Source organism: Orbicella franksi, chromosome 8 (assembly GCF_964199315.1).
Source record: "Orbicella franksi chromosome 8, jaOrbFran1.1, whole genome shotgun sequence".
Lineage (NCBI taxonomy): Eukaryota > Metazoa > Cnidaria > Anthozoa > Scleractinia > Merulinidae > Orbicella > Orbicella franksi.
Genome location: NC_138152.1, coordinates 8,779,685 through 8,794,645, shown reverse-complemented (window position 1 = coordinate 8,794,645; position 14,961 = coordinate 8,779,685). Strand labels below are relative to the sequence as shown.

The 14,961-nt window shown below is 39.6% G+C and overlaps 3 protein-coding genes across 4 annotated transcripts in view; all 3 read left to right on the top strand.

The window, feature by feature from the left end:
• The window catches only part of LOC145495769 (solute carrier family 2, facilitated glucose transporter member 8-like), a 7,229-nt gene extending 3,222 nt beyond the window's left edge, over window positions 1-4,007 (top strand). The window contains exons 3-4 of the mRNA XM_081475356.1: window positions 270-573; window positions 2,172-4,007. Coding sequence (XP_081331482.1) covers window positions 270-573; window positions 2,172-2,935 — 1,068 coding nt within the window. The 3' untranslated portion in view covers window positions 2,936-4,007. The remainder of the gene's footprint in view (window positions 1-269; window positions 574-2,171) is intronic.
• The window catches only part of LOC145494513 (uncharacterized), a 94,461-nt gene that overhangs the window by 45,445 nt on the left and 34,055 nt on the right, over window positions 1-14,961 (top strand). The window lies entirely within an intron of this gene.
• LOC145495770 (solute carrier family 2, facilitated glucose transporter member 8-like) lies at window positions 4,142-14,941 on the top strand. Its single transcript, XM_081475357.1, has 4 exons — window positions 4,142-4,485; window positions 8,328-8,534; window positions 9,718-10,021; window positions 11,063-14,941. Exons 1-4 carry the CDS (start codon window positions 4,252-4,254, stop codon window positions 11,812-11,814), a joined length of 1,497 nt encoding a protein of 498 aa, XP_081331483.1. The 5' UTR covers window positions 4,142-4,251; the 3' UTR covers window positions 11,815-14,941.

The following is a 14,961-nucleotide window of genomic DNA, read 5'->3' as shown; positions in this document are numbered from 1 at the left end:
CAGCATGTATCATTCTAAGGTGAACTAATAATGGTACAGACGGTTACCAGAAAACTGAGAATGGTAAAGTAGTAATATTATTACTAAGTATACCCGTGCTAAAAAAGATCTTTTCTAATCAATATTACAAAGGACTTCAAAATGATGTAGAAAGAACACGATAAAATCCAACCAACCCAACTAACCAGAAAGAGTTGATCCCAATAGAGCACGACCTAAGCGATACAAATAACCCTGACATTTAACTCATGTGTCGCACCTGTTCTTAGGTTTACGTTGCTGAGACTGTATCTGCACGGATTCGTGGTGCATTAGGTTCTGTTTTCCAACTAGCAGTGACAGTCGGCATTTTATTGGCATACGTAATGGGTGTCCTGTGCAGGTGGAGGTGGGTGGCATTTGTAGGAGCAATTCCTTCAGCATTACTTCTCTTCCTGATGTGCCCCATGCCAGAGACACCTCGCTGGTACCTTGGAAAGAACAGGAGAAGTGAAGCATTGTGTGCCCTGCTTTGGTTAAGAGGCCCTGATGCTGACATCGAAGAAGAATGCGCGGCAATCGAGGAAACGTTTGGTGAGTCCAATCTTCCACCAGGGTTCTTGCCCGGGGGGAAATCTTATATAAAAAGGACAGGAGCGCTCGTCGGAAATTTTGGAAAGAACCCCTAAGAGATACCAAGATCCTGTTTTGTGGGCGTGGCTTGGAATTTTTTTTAGCCCCCGAGAGGTATCAATTCTAAAACAACACATTATCTCCTGTCATATTTTTTTCGGCTCAATACCGTAAAAGGTACGGCAAAAGCTCCCGCTGTGGACCTTTTGAGGCTGAACACCCTAAGATCGAGGTAACAAAACCGCTTTTTTAACCCTAAAAGGTATGACGAGCACCCCCGTGCTTTTGATATAGGAGCCCCCTACCCCGGGTTGTTGATCACCCTAACACAAGGTTTACAGGAAGGGGTTTTTTTTTCAAGATAATAAAATTTATTGTCTGGTCCAAGGAAATTTACGCATTTCCTGTCAAAGTCTGAGAAAAGTCAAGGAGTATTATTTTGAGCTTGCTGCAACACAGGCTTCCTAAGCTCAAAATACCTGGTGTATGCGACAGCTTTTGTATATAGAGAATTTCATGTGAAAATCACCACTCGTAAAATAGATGTGTAAATAACTATCTCATTTGAAATAAAGTTTTCCTTCCTAAAATGTGTCGCGTACCTGTCTCTTGTGCCGATTTTAAAGCCATTCTGAAGCCGTTTATTGAAGTTATTGAAAACCGTTGTTTCTCCTTCAAAAAGACTAAACGGCGTGAGAGTGGCTTTAAAATCGGCGCAAGAGACAAGAACGCGACACATTTGAGGTAGGAAAACTCTATTTCAAATGAGATAGTTATTTACACAATTTTTTTTTTTACGATCGGTGATTTTCCCATGCAATTTTGTATATACACAAGCTATCACATACATCACGTATTTTGAGCTTGGGAAGCCTGTGGCTACAGGTTTTGGTGACATGTGTGTAAGGGTTAACCCTTACAATTATATTTGAGAGCTTACCAACGTTGATTCGATCAGTGATATTTAGGCTAATCTGAGCTCTTTTAAGCCATACTTTTGTCATTCAATAGAAACACAGAACCTACACAGGCAGTTGACGTAATGATGGTGAAGCAAAGAGAGTTAATTTATAGTTTGATCATGAACCAAAACAAACCGGTAGTTTCCTGTCTTTTTAGCTTGGTTTTCACTACGACCGTAAGCCCAAGCACAAACATAAGCATAACGGTAGTGAGGACACAAACAACAAAGGCATAAGCACAAGTACAAGCAGACCCAAACGTTTTTGCTCCTCTTGTGCTTTGATTATGCTTATGTCAAGTAGGAATGCGCTTCTGTAAGCATAAGCATGGCCGTAAGTCCGCCATCTTGTTTTGCTGTTTTGAGGTGGTATGGAACTGAAAATAGGGCAACCATCCATTCTGCGCACGTCTACGTACTTTTAAAGCTTGTGTTTTGGCCGTCCTCACTAGGTTTATAATTTGCTCAGTTGTGCTTTTGTTTTAGTGATAACCGGACTTAAGCTGTAAAGAGACTATCATGGTTGAGCGATTTGTATTTTCTTTGATAAAGAAAAAATCATCGTAGTAATTAATTAGTTTTAATTATTTTTTGACAGAGAGTCATGAGCGCCTTCAACTGCGTGATTTGTTATCACCAGTGATAGCAAAACCCCTGATAATTAGCACTGGTTTAATGGTTGTCCAACAATTTTGCGGAATCAATGCAGTGCTCTTTAATGCTGCATCCATCTTCGGAACGGCAGGCTTCTCAAACGGAAAACTTGCCACCATTGCAGTGGGCTTGGTTCAGTTTGTGGGTACAGGTCTGGCCTGTTTGCTTATGGACAAGGCGGGACGTCGGATCCTGCTACTGACCACAGCACTTGGGATGTGCGTGTCTCTTGTGGCGCTTGGTGTTTATTTCGAAATCTACATCCCTCCAACAACAACACCACCACCAACGGATGAAAGCTTGGCTAGTGACACGGTCTCCCAGCTGGGTTCCATAAGTCATTCTGTCCCAGCCAAAACAATTTCCTGGCTGTCCATCTTGTGTATTGTTCTGTTCAACCTCATGTTTGCCATCGCGTGGGGACCAGTCCCATGGCTTGTCATGTCAGAAATATTTCCCCTGCGAGCACGTGGCCCAGCGAGCAGCTTTGCAACTCTGACCAATTGGACAATGGCTTTTATTGTTACCATGACATTTAAGTCCATGGTGGCTACGCTCACCAATCAAGGCGTCTATTGGTTTTATGCCGGGTTCTGTTTAATGGGATTCATTTTTGTTTTCTTCCTTATGCCAGAGACAAAGGGGAAAACCTTAGAGGAGATAGAAGCTATGTTTGACAAAGGTAAAGGCTATCAGGAAATTAAGTGAAAATTGTTGAATTGTTTTTAAATACCTTATTTATTGAATACTTTCACGAAGCAAGCTACAGTCGAATGTATATTATTACAGACCCCTCATCTAGGATGGCACTGTTTCTACTGAAGGAACATCTCGGTTCAGTACGCATCTTGAAAAGTTTAGCCTACATTTTTCAAGTTCATCGTTAGTAATCCGTGACAATCTTCTCCATCCTGGATCATCCTTGTTCCTTTATGGTTTATTAGTAACTCTTAAAGGTATCGAAGTAAACTATTATTGTCAGGTTTCCTTCAATTAAAGCTAATTTTAGACGTGGCCAAAATTACTCAAAATACCGTGACTGAGCTCCATTAAATAGCTGGGAAGTCTAAGTTATCTCGGTGAGAAAGGTGGGAGTCAGTGTTCCCACTTTTTGCAATGACATATCAAAGTTTATAGTGTTTTATCTTGTGATAGATCAATGCTCTAGAAAGTTTTTCTAATTTGTTTTTATTTCAAAGCAGTACATTCATCTGATGGAGGTGCTTTGCCTAGTTTTGGGCGTTTTTAAACGCGAAATGGCGAAATGACAAAATGCCACTATGGCTAAGAGTCAATGTGGGATACGAGTGTCTCAGTAACCTGGGTTAATCCTTAAACTTCAATTGAGAGCTAACCGCTGTCGGGTCAGTGATATTTAGACTTAAGACTACCGACAGTGTCATTTTGTCAAGTCGCCATTTCGTGTTATAATTTTAAACACGCCCCTTAGTTTAAAGGGGATACTACAGAAAATTAATATGCTTTTTAAGGTGCCGTAATTTGCCAAGCGGCGGCCCAAACTGTAAAACATCTTTGATTCCAAATAAAACATCAGTGATCTGGAGAGGTCTGTTCCATCTCAGTTTAGCTCCAAAAGTAGAGAGGTTGAGTGCCATCTTGGACTCAAACGCGGAAGAGGCTTGGGGAGAAACTTGGCGTGTCCACCCCTTTCCCGCCCACTTTTCCTGAGCCAACATGGCGGCGAGCCTGTGTCACTCGCGGCGCGGCCGCCTTCCCCGAAAGAAAAAATTGGAGAAGGCATCTCTACGATTGTCTTCTTTCGGGAAGGGTGGACGGAAATAATTTGATGCGTTTGTCGGAGGGAAAATTCTCCGGTGCACGAGGCCTGAGAAAATTATTTGCAACATCTGTGAGGTGACGTCATTACGTCACCATGGCTCGAGGTTGGTTCGCGATCGCCTCGCCTTCTCACGTGACGATGGCAGGAAAATGAGTTTTATTTCGCAAACCTGTAGGTTTTGCGGTAAATCGTGTAGCTTTGAAGCATCTTACAGTTGATCAAAATGGTTGTTTCCGAGTTAGACAGCGAATACAATCCTTCGAGTTCCGTTCAATCTGAAGGAATGGCAGGAAAGGACAGAATAGGAAGAACAATTCTTGCCACTTTCATCGCTGCTCTCGGCCCGCTTAGCTTCGGGTACTGCCTTGGATATTCATCTTCTGCTTTAGAGGATTTAGAAAAGGCCAATGCATCTTCTGCCGTTCGTTTAACCAGTGCTCAGGGTTCCTGGTTTTCGGTAAGTTTGTTCTGTTCATCATGTTCTAGTCCGCGTATGAAAGTTTTGTGATGAGCGCGCTTTTCGATTACAGAATTCGCGCGCGGATACTCGTTTAGTCTTCAGTCCGCAAAATTACATGCTTAGGGAACGTCTTACACTGTAAACGTCGTAATGAATACGGTAGATAGTTTCTTTATAACGGTATCGGTGGTTGGGTTTTGCGTAATTAAAATTTTATGATTATGAAAAGATAAAAGTTCGGAGAGATCATGACACCATACGGGAGAGTACAAAACATAGACCCTTGGTCCTGTTCATGGACTGGGTCCATCAAAATATGGACCGGATCCTTGGACCCCCTTTCATGGACCCCCTGTGTTCACTATTCCTAAAAATACTATAGATCTTCTTGCTACTTAATATCTGCTATATTCTTCTTAAGTGATGTAAATAAGATTTGAGTGGCAAATAAAGTTGAAACAATAATAAAATAAATAAAAATAAGTAAATTGAAAAAAAAAAATGAATTCACAATAATATTTCAATTTAATATTTAATTAATTTTGAACTTTGCAATTTTTCATAAAGTCACATTTTAATAGCATTTCTTTAGTATTCATCTACGTGTAAAATAGAAAAAAGAAACATCAAAACTGTATAAGATAAAAAAAACCTACAAGGAAACTCAAAGGAATCATAATAAAAAGAGCATTGCTTACTCTCGTCCACGTCGGCCATGTTTGATGCGCAAGAAAGCGTAGGTAAAGTCACATGGAAACATGAGCCAGCAATCAAGCATGCCAGCGGTCTTTGTTTATATGGGGTAGTAAAAAGAGGGGGTCCATGGACCCAGTCTATATTTTGATGGACCTGGTTCATGGACCTGGTCCACGGAGGGGGTCCATATTTTGTACTCTCCCGATACCATACCATCCGTAAGCTAGTTAAATGTTTTCCATTATCCTTGCCACGGTATTAGCAGTACCTTTACTTGTACTGATTGTATGTCTGATAGAAAGGTTTAATTTAAATCTTGTCATTAAACTCTCACTGGGTTTTGCATCAAACAAGGGTTTTTATTTATTTATATAACAGATCCTTATATTGCTGATTTTTCCTTCTGTCCATGCAGATTTTTCTTCCACATTAATCATTCTATTATCCACAGGCTGATAGCCAGGATTTTTAATAGGGGTTTATATTATTAGGGGGATGGGGTGCATGAGATAGCCACAGGTGCTATTTGGCAAGCACTGTACAGTGAAACCTGTATTAAGCGCACCCCATATTAAGCGGACACCCTCTGTTAATTGGACACCAGCTTGACTCCCTAAATTTTCTTCCCACATTTATGGTAAAATAAAGCTGCATTCAGCAGACACCTCTGTTAAGTGGATGCGGACACCAATATTAAGCCGTTTTGTTGCACAAAACCTGCAATAAGCGGAAACTTCAAGGACTTTTTACTTCTAAAGGTTCAGCTGAGACTCCTTTACAGTAACATTGTAACAAGTGTTGGTGTCAGATTTTTAATCTTGCAAGGGTCTTGTAGTCTCACAAAGTCTGGAATTTACATCTACCATTCCATCCCTCCGGCCTAGTTTCAAGTATTGACCTACAATCGAAGGCAAAAGTCCTTGGGACACTTATGTAATGTAACGGATCATCTGTGTTTTAGAACTGAAGTATGAAGAAAACACTGCTATATCCTTTATAAACGGGTTGCTGTCCCCCCTCCCCCCCAACACAATGTTGAAAATCAGCTGAAATTGCACGTACTAGTTTTCAACATTGTATGGGGGGTGGGGGCGAGGTTAGGTAGGTGAAGTTGTATTCGCGCCTGGCGTGTATGCAAAAGCGCCAAAAGTGCAAATTTGTTCCAAGACTTTTGTCCATGATTGTCTGAATTTCAGTTCAGAAATAAAATGTCACTTTTCAGCGGTTTTCCACAGTCTAAATGTGTTTTCTCTTGACTCTGTGAATAGATCGTAATACAAAGATTATTTTTGGGCTATTATGTGGTTTATTTAAGCTCATTTTTTTTTCTTTTCAATTTTTCCCAACGCAAACGCGTGGCATAAATCGGAATTTGTTCTATCTCATACTCACGCGTGCGGTATTTGAAAGGACACACATGGTTAATGCTCAAGGTAGCAACGAGCATAAGGCATTATAGATTATTGTGCATATGACAAGAATTTCTGGTGAACAGCGAGTAAAAGTCTTTTTTTTTTTTTGAAGGAAAACGGAAGGTTTTCACACTGGGAAGTCGCTCAGAAATGTCAAATCTCGAAGTCATCTGTATCATGAATATGAAACATGCAGTGAGCGGGCATTGTAAACTATAATTTGGTCGAAAGGGTACCGAACCAAATATTAGCAAGTTGTTTCCCACCAGTGGAAGTCATTTCCTTTAGTTATTTATGAAACAATATTGTGTGACATTTTTTTAGTGTTGTGGACACTCGTTATTTGCATAACTCAACAGTTCTCAGCAACAGTACTCACTTTAAAACCTTAAAATGTACCTACTTATATCCAAAAGCTCACATTTAAGACATGTTGAAGTGAAATGTGTTTGGTAATCGATCTTTCTACACCTTTATAGCTAGTAAAAACTTAATTTTGAGCTCTGCAAGCACAGTACTCACTTTCCATTTGTTAAGAATTGTTTAAAGTCAATTCTTCCATACTGAATCAAGTGAGTACCGTTGTATTTACTGCCAGCGTGCTGTGACGTGACTTTTGTGAAGTAATTTCGAAACAGTACCATAAATCTCGTGTTGAAAAGTAGTTTCGCTGGTTTTCTTACTTAGTTGATACTTAACATTGACGAAACACTGTTTTTCTTCGCCACTGAGTACTGTGCGATGACCAATAAACGGTGACGTCACTACAAAGAGCATAGCGCCTCAGTATACTTAAACGCGCTGTAACAACTGTTAAGGTGATCACTAAGATTGAATTAAATACCAAATTTGTCGTTTAAGTACTTGAAGTATCTGCAAAACTGTACATCATAATGTAAACAATTCGTTATGTATCCAAATCAAGCGACGCCGTTATCACTGCCATCACATACAAAAGTTTCTAGATTGTTTGAGATCAACACCCTTCCTGATCGGTCCAAAACCACTTAAAAATACGGAAAAGCTGTGGAAAAGTTCTTAGAAATGCCTTTCTCATCTCAGATGTTCACATTCTCAGGTTCTAAATGCATTTAGGGTTAAAAAAACATCCTGATTGTGCATATTTCCACGAGACGTGAAAATCAGACAATCATGGACAAAAGTCCTTGGGACACTTATGTAATGTAATGGATTATCTGTGTTTTAGAACTGAAGTATGAAGAAAACGCTGCTATATCCTTTATAAACAGGTTGCTGTCCCCCCTCCCCCGCAACACAATGTTGAAAATCAGCTGAAATTGCACGTACTAGTTTTCAACATTGTATGGGGGTGGGGGACGAGGTTAGGCAGGTGAAGTTGTATTCACGCCTGGCGTGTACGCAAAAGTGCCAAAAGTGCAAATTTGTCCCAAGACTTTTGTCCATGATTGTAGCTAGTCATTCAAAATTGCTACTTACCTACAAAGATCTTTCACTTACAAAATAGTACAAGCAAACTACTTAATATATTATATGGTTCTAGAACATATGCATACCCACCTCAAGGAGTGTTATTAGAAATTCCAAGGGGAAGGAAGGTCTCAAAAACCCAAAATGTTTAAAGGAAGGTAATTGAACTAAAACTGACAGAAATTTAATGGCCCCATGCTTAGCTACTACCTAAACAATGCTCAAGATATCTTGACTCTCTAGAGCTAACCTTTAATATTATTATCATCAATTTATCTGTAGTCCTTGGTCACTGTGGGTGCTGTTTTTGGAAGTCCAGTTGGTGGATGGGCAATTGACAGGTTTGGCAGAAAAGGCACCATAATGTTTTGTGTTGTACCCTTTGAGCTGGGATGGTTACTCATCAGCTATGCACAGAACCATACCATGCTTTACGCTGGCCGTATCATAACAGGATTAGCTTGCGGCATTATGTCACTTGCTGTTCCGGTAAGTCTTTACTGAATATAGAGCAATGCCTTGAGTTCTCTATGTTTTGAGCTGCACCTATAGGGGATCATGATGGTAGTTGTAATCCATCAAACACGCTCCAAAATTGAGAACATTGAATGCAAGTGCCGGGATTCTCTGCAGTTGTGTCTTGCATCTAGGGAACTGGCCATTGTGCCCAGGGGGGCTGCTCTACAAAGTTCTATGCCCTGCCCCGAGGTCCGACCCCTTATCCTGTTGTATACCATTTTGACAGGAGAGGTGTCCCTTTCGCATACCTTTAGTTGAAAAAAAAAGGTGCACATTTCACACACTTTTATAACTGGCCTGTACTGTGAATAAATCCCCAAAAAAGGAAATCTTCTCGTCATTTTCATGCATTGCCTAATAAATGAAATGATACAGCCATAAGGTGCATCTGTTCGAAATACCCTCTCATATACCTCAACTAGTGAAATCCCTACCCTTTTATATACCTGAGGCCTGGAAAAGCTACCCCTTTCAAGCAGAGCCTCCCTATATAGACTATTATAGGGAGTACCCACCCCTCCCCCCTGGCCATTGTGATAAATGACATGGTAACCAGGAGGTGTTGGGAGTAATTTTTCTGTAGTTGTAATTATGAAATTGATGACAGAGAAAATTGTAATTGTTATACAGGGTTGTGAAAGGTAGCCATCCGCCAGCAAAAATCACCACCTTATATATCTTGGCTGGCCTCGTGGCCAGGTTATTTAGACAAAGATGGCAAAATGAGCCACCTACATTGACAGTTAAAGCTAACTACTTTAGAACTTTGTGACAATCCTGAGTATATGCCATCAGAGTTCATTCCTGGACCTTTGAAATGCAAGCAACTTCTGGTTCAATCACAAAACTCCAGGTCAAAAAGTTCGTGCAACAGTTCTTGAAAGTGCTCAAGATTCAAAAGAACCAACATAGATTGTACACTGTATAGAATTCTCCAGATCAACTGTAGAACTTGCATGTCTACTGGAAAAGCAACTTAAGTTTATGATCCTTACAGTTTGACAGACTGTATAAGACTTGCTGCTAGAGTGTTATGTATGGTTTGTGCAGATCATCAGAAGGCAGTTTTTGGACTGAAAACTGCATGTCATTCTCTCTACAGGTATAGATACCCAGACTTCATAATTTGGTAAATAAACTATCTTTTTTGTAGGTCTACATAGCAGAGATTGTCGCAGCACGAATGCGTGGTATGCTAGGTTCCGTTAATCAACTGGCAGTGACAGTTGGCCTTTTATTTGCCTATGTAATGGGTGTCCTGTGCAAGTGGAGATGGTTGGCATTTATTGGTGGGGTTTCCCCAGCATTGCTTCTCATTCTGATGTTTACTATGCCAGAGACACCTCGTTGGTCATTAGGAAAGAACAGACGAAGTGAAGCATTGAGAGCCCTGCTTTGGTTAAGAGGCCCTGATGCTGACATCGAAGAAGAGTGCTTTGCCATCGAGGCAACTCTTGGTAAGGCAAATTTTCCATCATTGTTCACAAACCCATTGGTTGTTCAGAGAAGTTTTTTTTCAAAGACCAGAGAATTTACTGTCCGGTCTATGGTAGCGTGCAAGCAGGCTTACCTTTAAGTCATGCACGAGTTGCAGCTTTGCAGCTCATGCTTAAGCTCCAATGCAAGCCTGCTCACAAGCTAGGTCCATGGAAAATCTTAATAATTTGTAAATTCCTCATCAAAGTTTGAGAGAAGTTAGTGTGTTGCCCTCCTTTTTATTTCGTTTGTCAGATCAGTCTTATCATGGTCAATGTGAGCATCACTGTGAGTGTGTAATGATCTTAGGAGTTGAGCCTTGATTGTCAAAGCTTATCTATATATCGTGACCTTTTCATTTTGCCATTGAAGTGAAAATAATTAACCAACCACTAAAGAGTATTTGATTGATTGACTGATAGATTGATCGATTGATTGGTCCCTCCGGAAATTCCACTTCACAGGGTTCGTACCCTTTTTCAGAAGCAAATTTCCAGGACATTTCCAGGACTTTTCCAGGACTCAGATTGATTTTTCCAGGACTCTAAAATTCACATTAACCCTTTCACTCCCAAGATCTTAATGTTAATTCTCCTTACTGTCTGCCATACATTTCATTTTTTTTTTTTACTTGAGTTTAAGAGATTTCCAGAACTTTCCAGGACCAGTAGCCCTTTTCCAGGACTTTCCAGTCCTGGAAAATGCCACAATAAAATTCCAGGACTTTCCAGGTTTTCCAGGACCCGTACGAACCCTGACTTTAGCTTCATATTAGTCTTTAAAAAATTGGCTTTTTGGATATATTCAAATCTTTCCAAACTTTGCCAGATGGCTGTCTCAGGACTGAAATTTTGGGGTAGGATGAAGGAAGTATCTCATATAATTATACAATGTATATAACCTACATGTGCCATAGGTCCAGCCAGGAGAGAGTAGTGGTACATGTACTATTTATATTTTCTTTGACAAAAAAAAAAATTGAAAGTGCTTATTGTAGCTACTTTTAATTGATTTTCTTACAGATCGCCATGAAAAACTTCAGTTGCGTGAAGTGTTGTCACCAGTAATAGCAAAACCCCTGATAATTAGCTCTGGTTTAATGGTTGTCCAACAGTTTTGTGGAATTAATGCAGTGCTCTTTAATGCTGCACACATCTTTGCCATTGCCGGCTTTTCAGATGGAAAACTTGTCTCCATTGCAGTGGGCTTGGTTCAGTTTGTTGGAACAGGTCTGGCCTGTTTGCTCATGGACAAGGCAGGACGACGGATTCTGCTGTGGACCACAGCACTCGGGATGTGCGTGTCTCTTTTAGCGCTTGGTGTTTATTTTGAAATCTACATCCCACCACCAACAGATGGGGGTTCAACCAGCGACACAGTTTCCCTGCTGGGTTCCATAAGTCATTCTGTGCCAGCCAAAACAATTTCATGGCTGTCTATCTTGTGTATTGTTCTGTTCAACCTCATATTTGCTCTTGCGTGGGGACCAATCCCATGGCTTGTCATGTCAGAAATATTTCCTCTGAGAGCACGCGGTCCAGCCAGCAGCTTTGCAACTCTGGTTAATTGGACACTGGCCTTTGTTGTGACCAAAACATATGACTCCATGGCAGATACTCTCTCTATTCAAGGAGTCTATTGGTTTTATGCCGGATTTTGTTTTGTGGGATTCATTTTTGTTTTCCTTCTTATGCCAGAGACAAAGGGTAAAACCTTAGAGGAGATAGAAGCTTTGTTTGACAAAAAGAAAAAAAATTACCAGGAAATAAGATAAATCAAATTAAGTACTTTCACAAAACAGGGTACACTAGAACGTCTGTTATGGACACCTGGACACTGTTTATATGTGGCCCAGACAGTGAGTGCAGTTAATGTTTTAGATGATTCTGCAGAACATTCGAGCAATAATGGCAAAAATTAAGTTACCAAAAAAACCTCATGACATGGTAATGTTTTGAATAAAGGTAGGAAGATCTTATCGAGACCTTAGCTCTCAAGCTGACCCTGCGAGAGAAAATTGAACTTGTAGTTATCCATATTTCTATTAAAACGGACATTTCACGTGAGTTGAAAACAGTGCAATAACACATGCCTTAAGCATTCTTAAAAGGTTTGGCATTAAATTTCTCAAGAATGCTTGGGGATTTAATCACGGGGTCACCTAGAGAAATGAATTACAGTGAGATGTTGTAAATAGTATTCAAAAATGTACCATGCTATAAGTAGATTTCTAGTAAATAATTTTTGCACTTATTGCACGAACTTTGAGCAGAATCCATCTTAACCTCTTGCACATGGACACATCACGTCATGGAATATTTCTGTTGCCAAGGGTTTCCACTTATGGATGATTTGATTGTACATTGCATTCAGCGAATGTTACTTTGAACTTTTTAAGGCTTAAATATTGTTAGATATCTGTGAATTCTTTGAAGTAACATTACATTTGTGTAACAGAAAGCAGCTAATGTAATATTCCAAAATTTGCTAGGGGAGACTGCCACTTTCTTGAACAAGAGTTTTGGGAGAGAAGTATTAATAGACATACTTTATTTAATACTTGGATTTAATACAAAGTGGTCATTCCAGGGAATTTTATTTTAGTCGTTAGCTTTTTTTTAACTGCTTTTTTTCACATCTTGGCATTTTTCTTTCTTGAGAGTGATTTTTGCTGATGTCATTGTTTACATTTTTCCTCATTAACATACATCTTTACATAGAGAAGCCAGCATAGTAAATACAAATTGACTCCAAACACATAAAGAGCCAGTGAAATTTAATAGTTGGTAAATGTTTGGGCTCTTTGGTTGAAATATTCATGGAGAAATTGGCTTTTCAAAAGTGCAAAATTTCTGGGTGGCAAGAGCTTAAAATTAATGAGCTCACACATTCTTGGTAATATTCAGAACTCTAAATGCACATTTAATCCTTTAAGCCCCAGTAGGAATACTGTATTTTTCTGACATGGTCACAGCTGTGGACCCGACCAAAAGAAATGTAGTGAAATTTATTGTTTGGGGTATGTCAAAATCACCACAGGATGTCACAGATTGGAAATTGACTAGTGTCCAAAAGGGAAAGAAAAACATTCAAAAACACCTTGTTCCTTGTATGTATTGGGTACATCCCTGAACTATAGTTTAATTTGCAGCTCTTGGTGTGCACTTTTTTGCCAGATATTCACTTGACTGTAAAAGTGTAACTGGCAAAAAGGGGTGGTTAATCAAGTTCTGGTATATGGGGTGGGGGGAGTATGATTTATGCCTCCAGTATGAGGAGCTCAAAGATCTTTTTGGTGGTTGAATTTCATACAAATTGACCAAATATTCAGGTTTTAATAGTGCAATTTTTTGTGCCGTTTGGCAAATTTATTCATCTCTACTTCTATACAATTTTGGGAGTGAAAGTGGTGGATAGATTTATCCAGTTTAATAAAAATTACATTATTTTAGCATGACAAACAGTATTTATTTACTAGTGATAGTAACCTAATGATAAAATTGTTGGCAGGCAGGCTGTGACAGTGGAACTAAATATTAAGTTTTAGTTACTGCACGGTATCCAGCCTTAAATATATTACACTTACGATTACTGGTCTCAAGGCGAATGGTTAGTTTTGTTTTCCCAGGAATCTTTGATGTTTCCTGAGGGGAAGTCTGGGGAAACAGAGAGATTAGAGGGAAAACAAAATCAGCTGGAACAAAGGAACAGTTATTGTTCTGTTATATAGATGGAGTTTTATGCGTAAAGTAATAAGGCAAGAAGAATTCCCCCCATGGGCAGATCTAGGGGCAGGGGGTAGGGCATGTGCACCCCCTGAGATGAAGCCTTCTGCTGCATATTTGCTTTAAAAATTTGTTTACCTCACCATTAAGGAGTGGCATAACTGACTGGTGCACCCCCTCCTAAGAAAATCCTGGATTGGACCCTGACCGAAGTCACAATAACCTCTAGTTAGTGGGAGACGAGGTGACAATATTGCTTAAGTTGTGGCCTGCCAGGTGACATTTTAGAATTTGCCACATGACCATAAATCAACCAATAAGAGTCTGTTAGAGTCAACAGAACTCCAACTATCTAACAATAAATTATTAGACTTGTTACACTTGTGAGCAAAAGGTGGATGACTATGGTAGAAATTATTTTCAGTATAAATACAGTACATTAAATGATGTATGTTTGTTGTACCATATTTTTACATGTGAAAATTGTAATTCAAAATCATGTGGCATTACACATGATAGTGTACTGTTCAACTGCTGTCAATTACAGTTTTGTTTCACAATGGCAAGGCAAGTTTCACAAATCTTAATTGAAGTGTCACATACTAAGAGTATGTAAGAGCGATTTACTCTGGGGGGGGGGGGGGGCATGGGGAAAGAGAGGTTACTCTCTATAATGGCCTATACAGGGAGGCTCTGCCTGCCAGAAAGGGGTATCATGTTCAGACTTCAGGTATATAAATGGGTAGGGATTTCATAAGTTGAGGTATATGAAAGGGTAGGGAAGTCTGTCATTTACTGGTAGATATTTTAAATAACCTTTAATTAAAATATTTTGGACAGATGCACCTTATGGCTGTATCATTTCATTTATTAGGTGCTACACGAAAATGACAAGAAAACTTCCTTTTATGGCCATTTATTCGTAAAAGGGGCCAGTTGTGAGAATATTGAAAGGGGTACCTTTTTTTCAATTTAAGGGATAAAAAAGGGGTACCATATAATTTTCTGTCAAATTGGTATACAAAAGGGTAAAGGGTTGGACCTTGAGGCGGAGCCTCCGTATAGAACTTTGTAGTTTAGTGCAGCATTCACTGTAATTGTTGAGATATTAATAGTCACCCTTTTGCCTTTGAAGATTCTAGCACATAGCACCCAGTTGCTATAAACGATGATAATAACTCAACTGCAACTAACAT

Excerpts from the sequence above, each read along its gene's own strand:
- LOC145495770 (XM_081475357.1), top strand. The coding sequence starts at position 4,252 with ATGGTTGTTTCCGAGTTAGACAGCGAATACAATCCTTCGAGTTCCGTT. Across the intron at positions 8,535-9,717 it reads TTATGTCACTTGCTGTTCCG|GTCTACATAGCAGAGATTGT; the intron begins GTAAGTCTTTAC and ends TCTTTTTTGTAG. Across the intron at positions 10,022-11,062 it reads TGCCATCGAGGCAACTCTTG|ATCGCCATGAAAAACTTCAG; the intron begins GTAAGGCAAATT and ends ATTTTCTTACAG.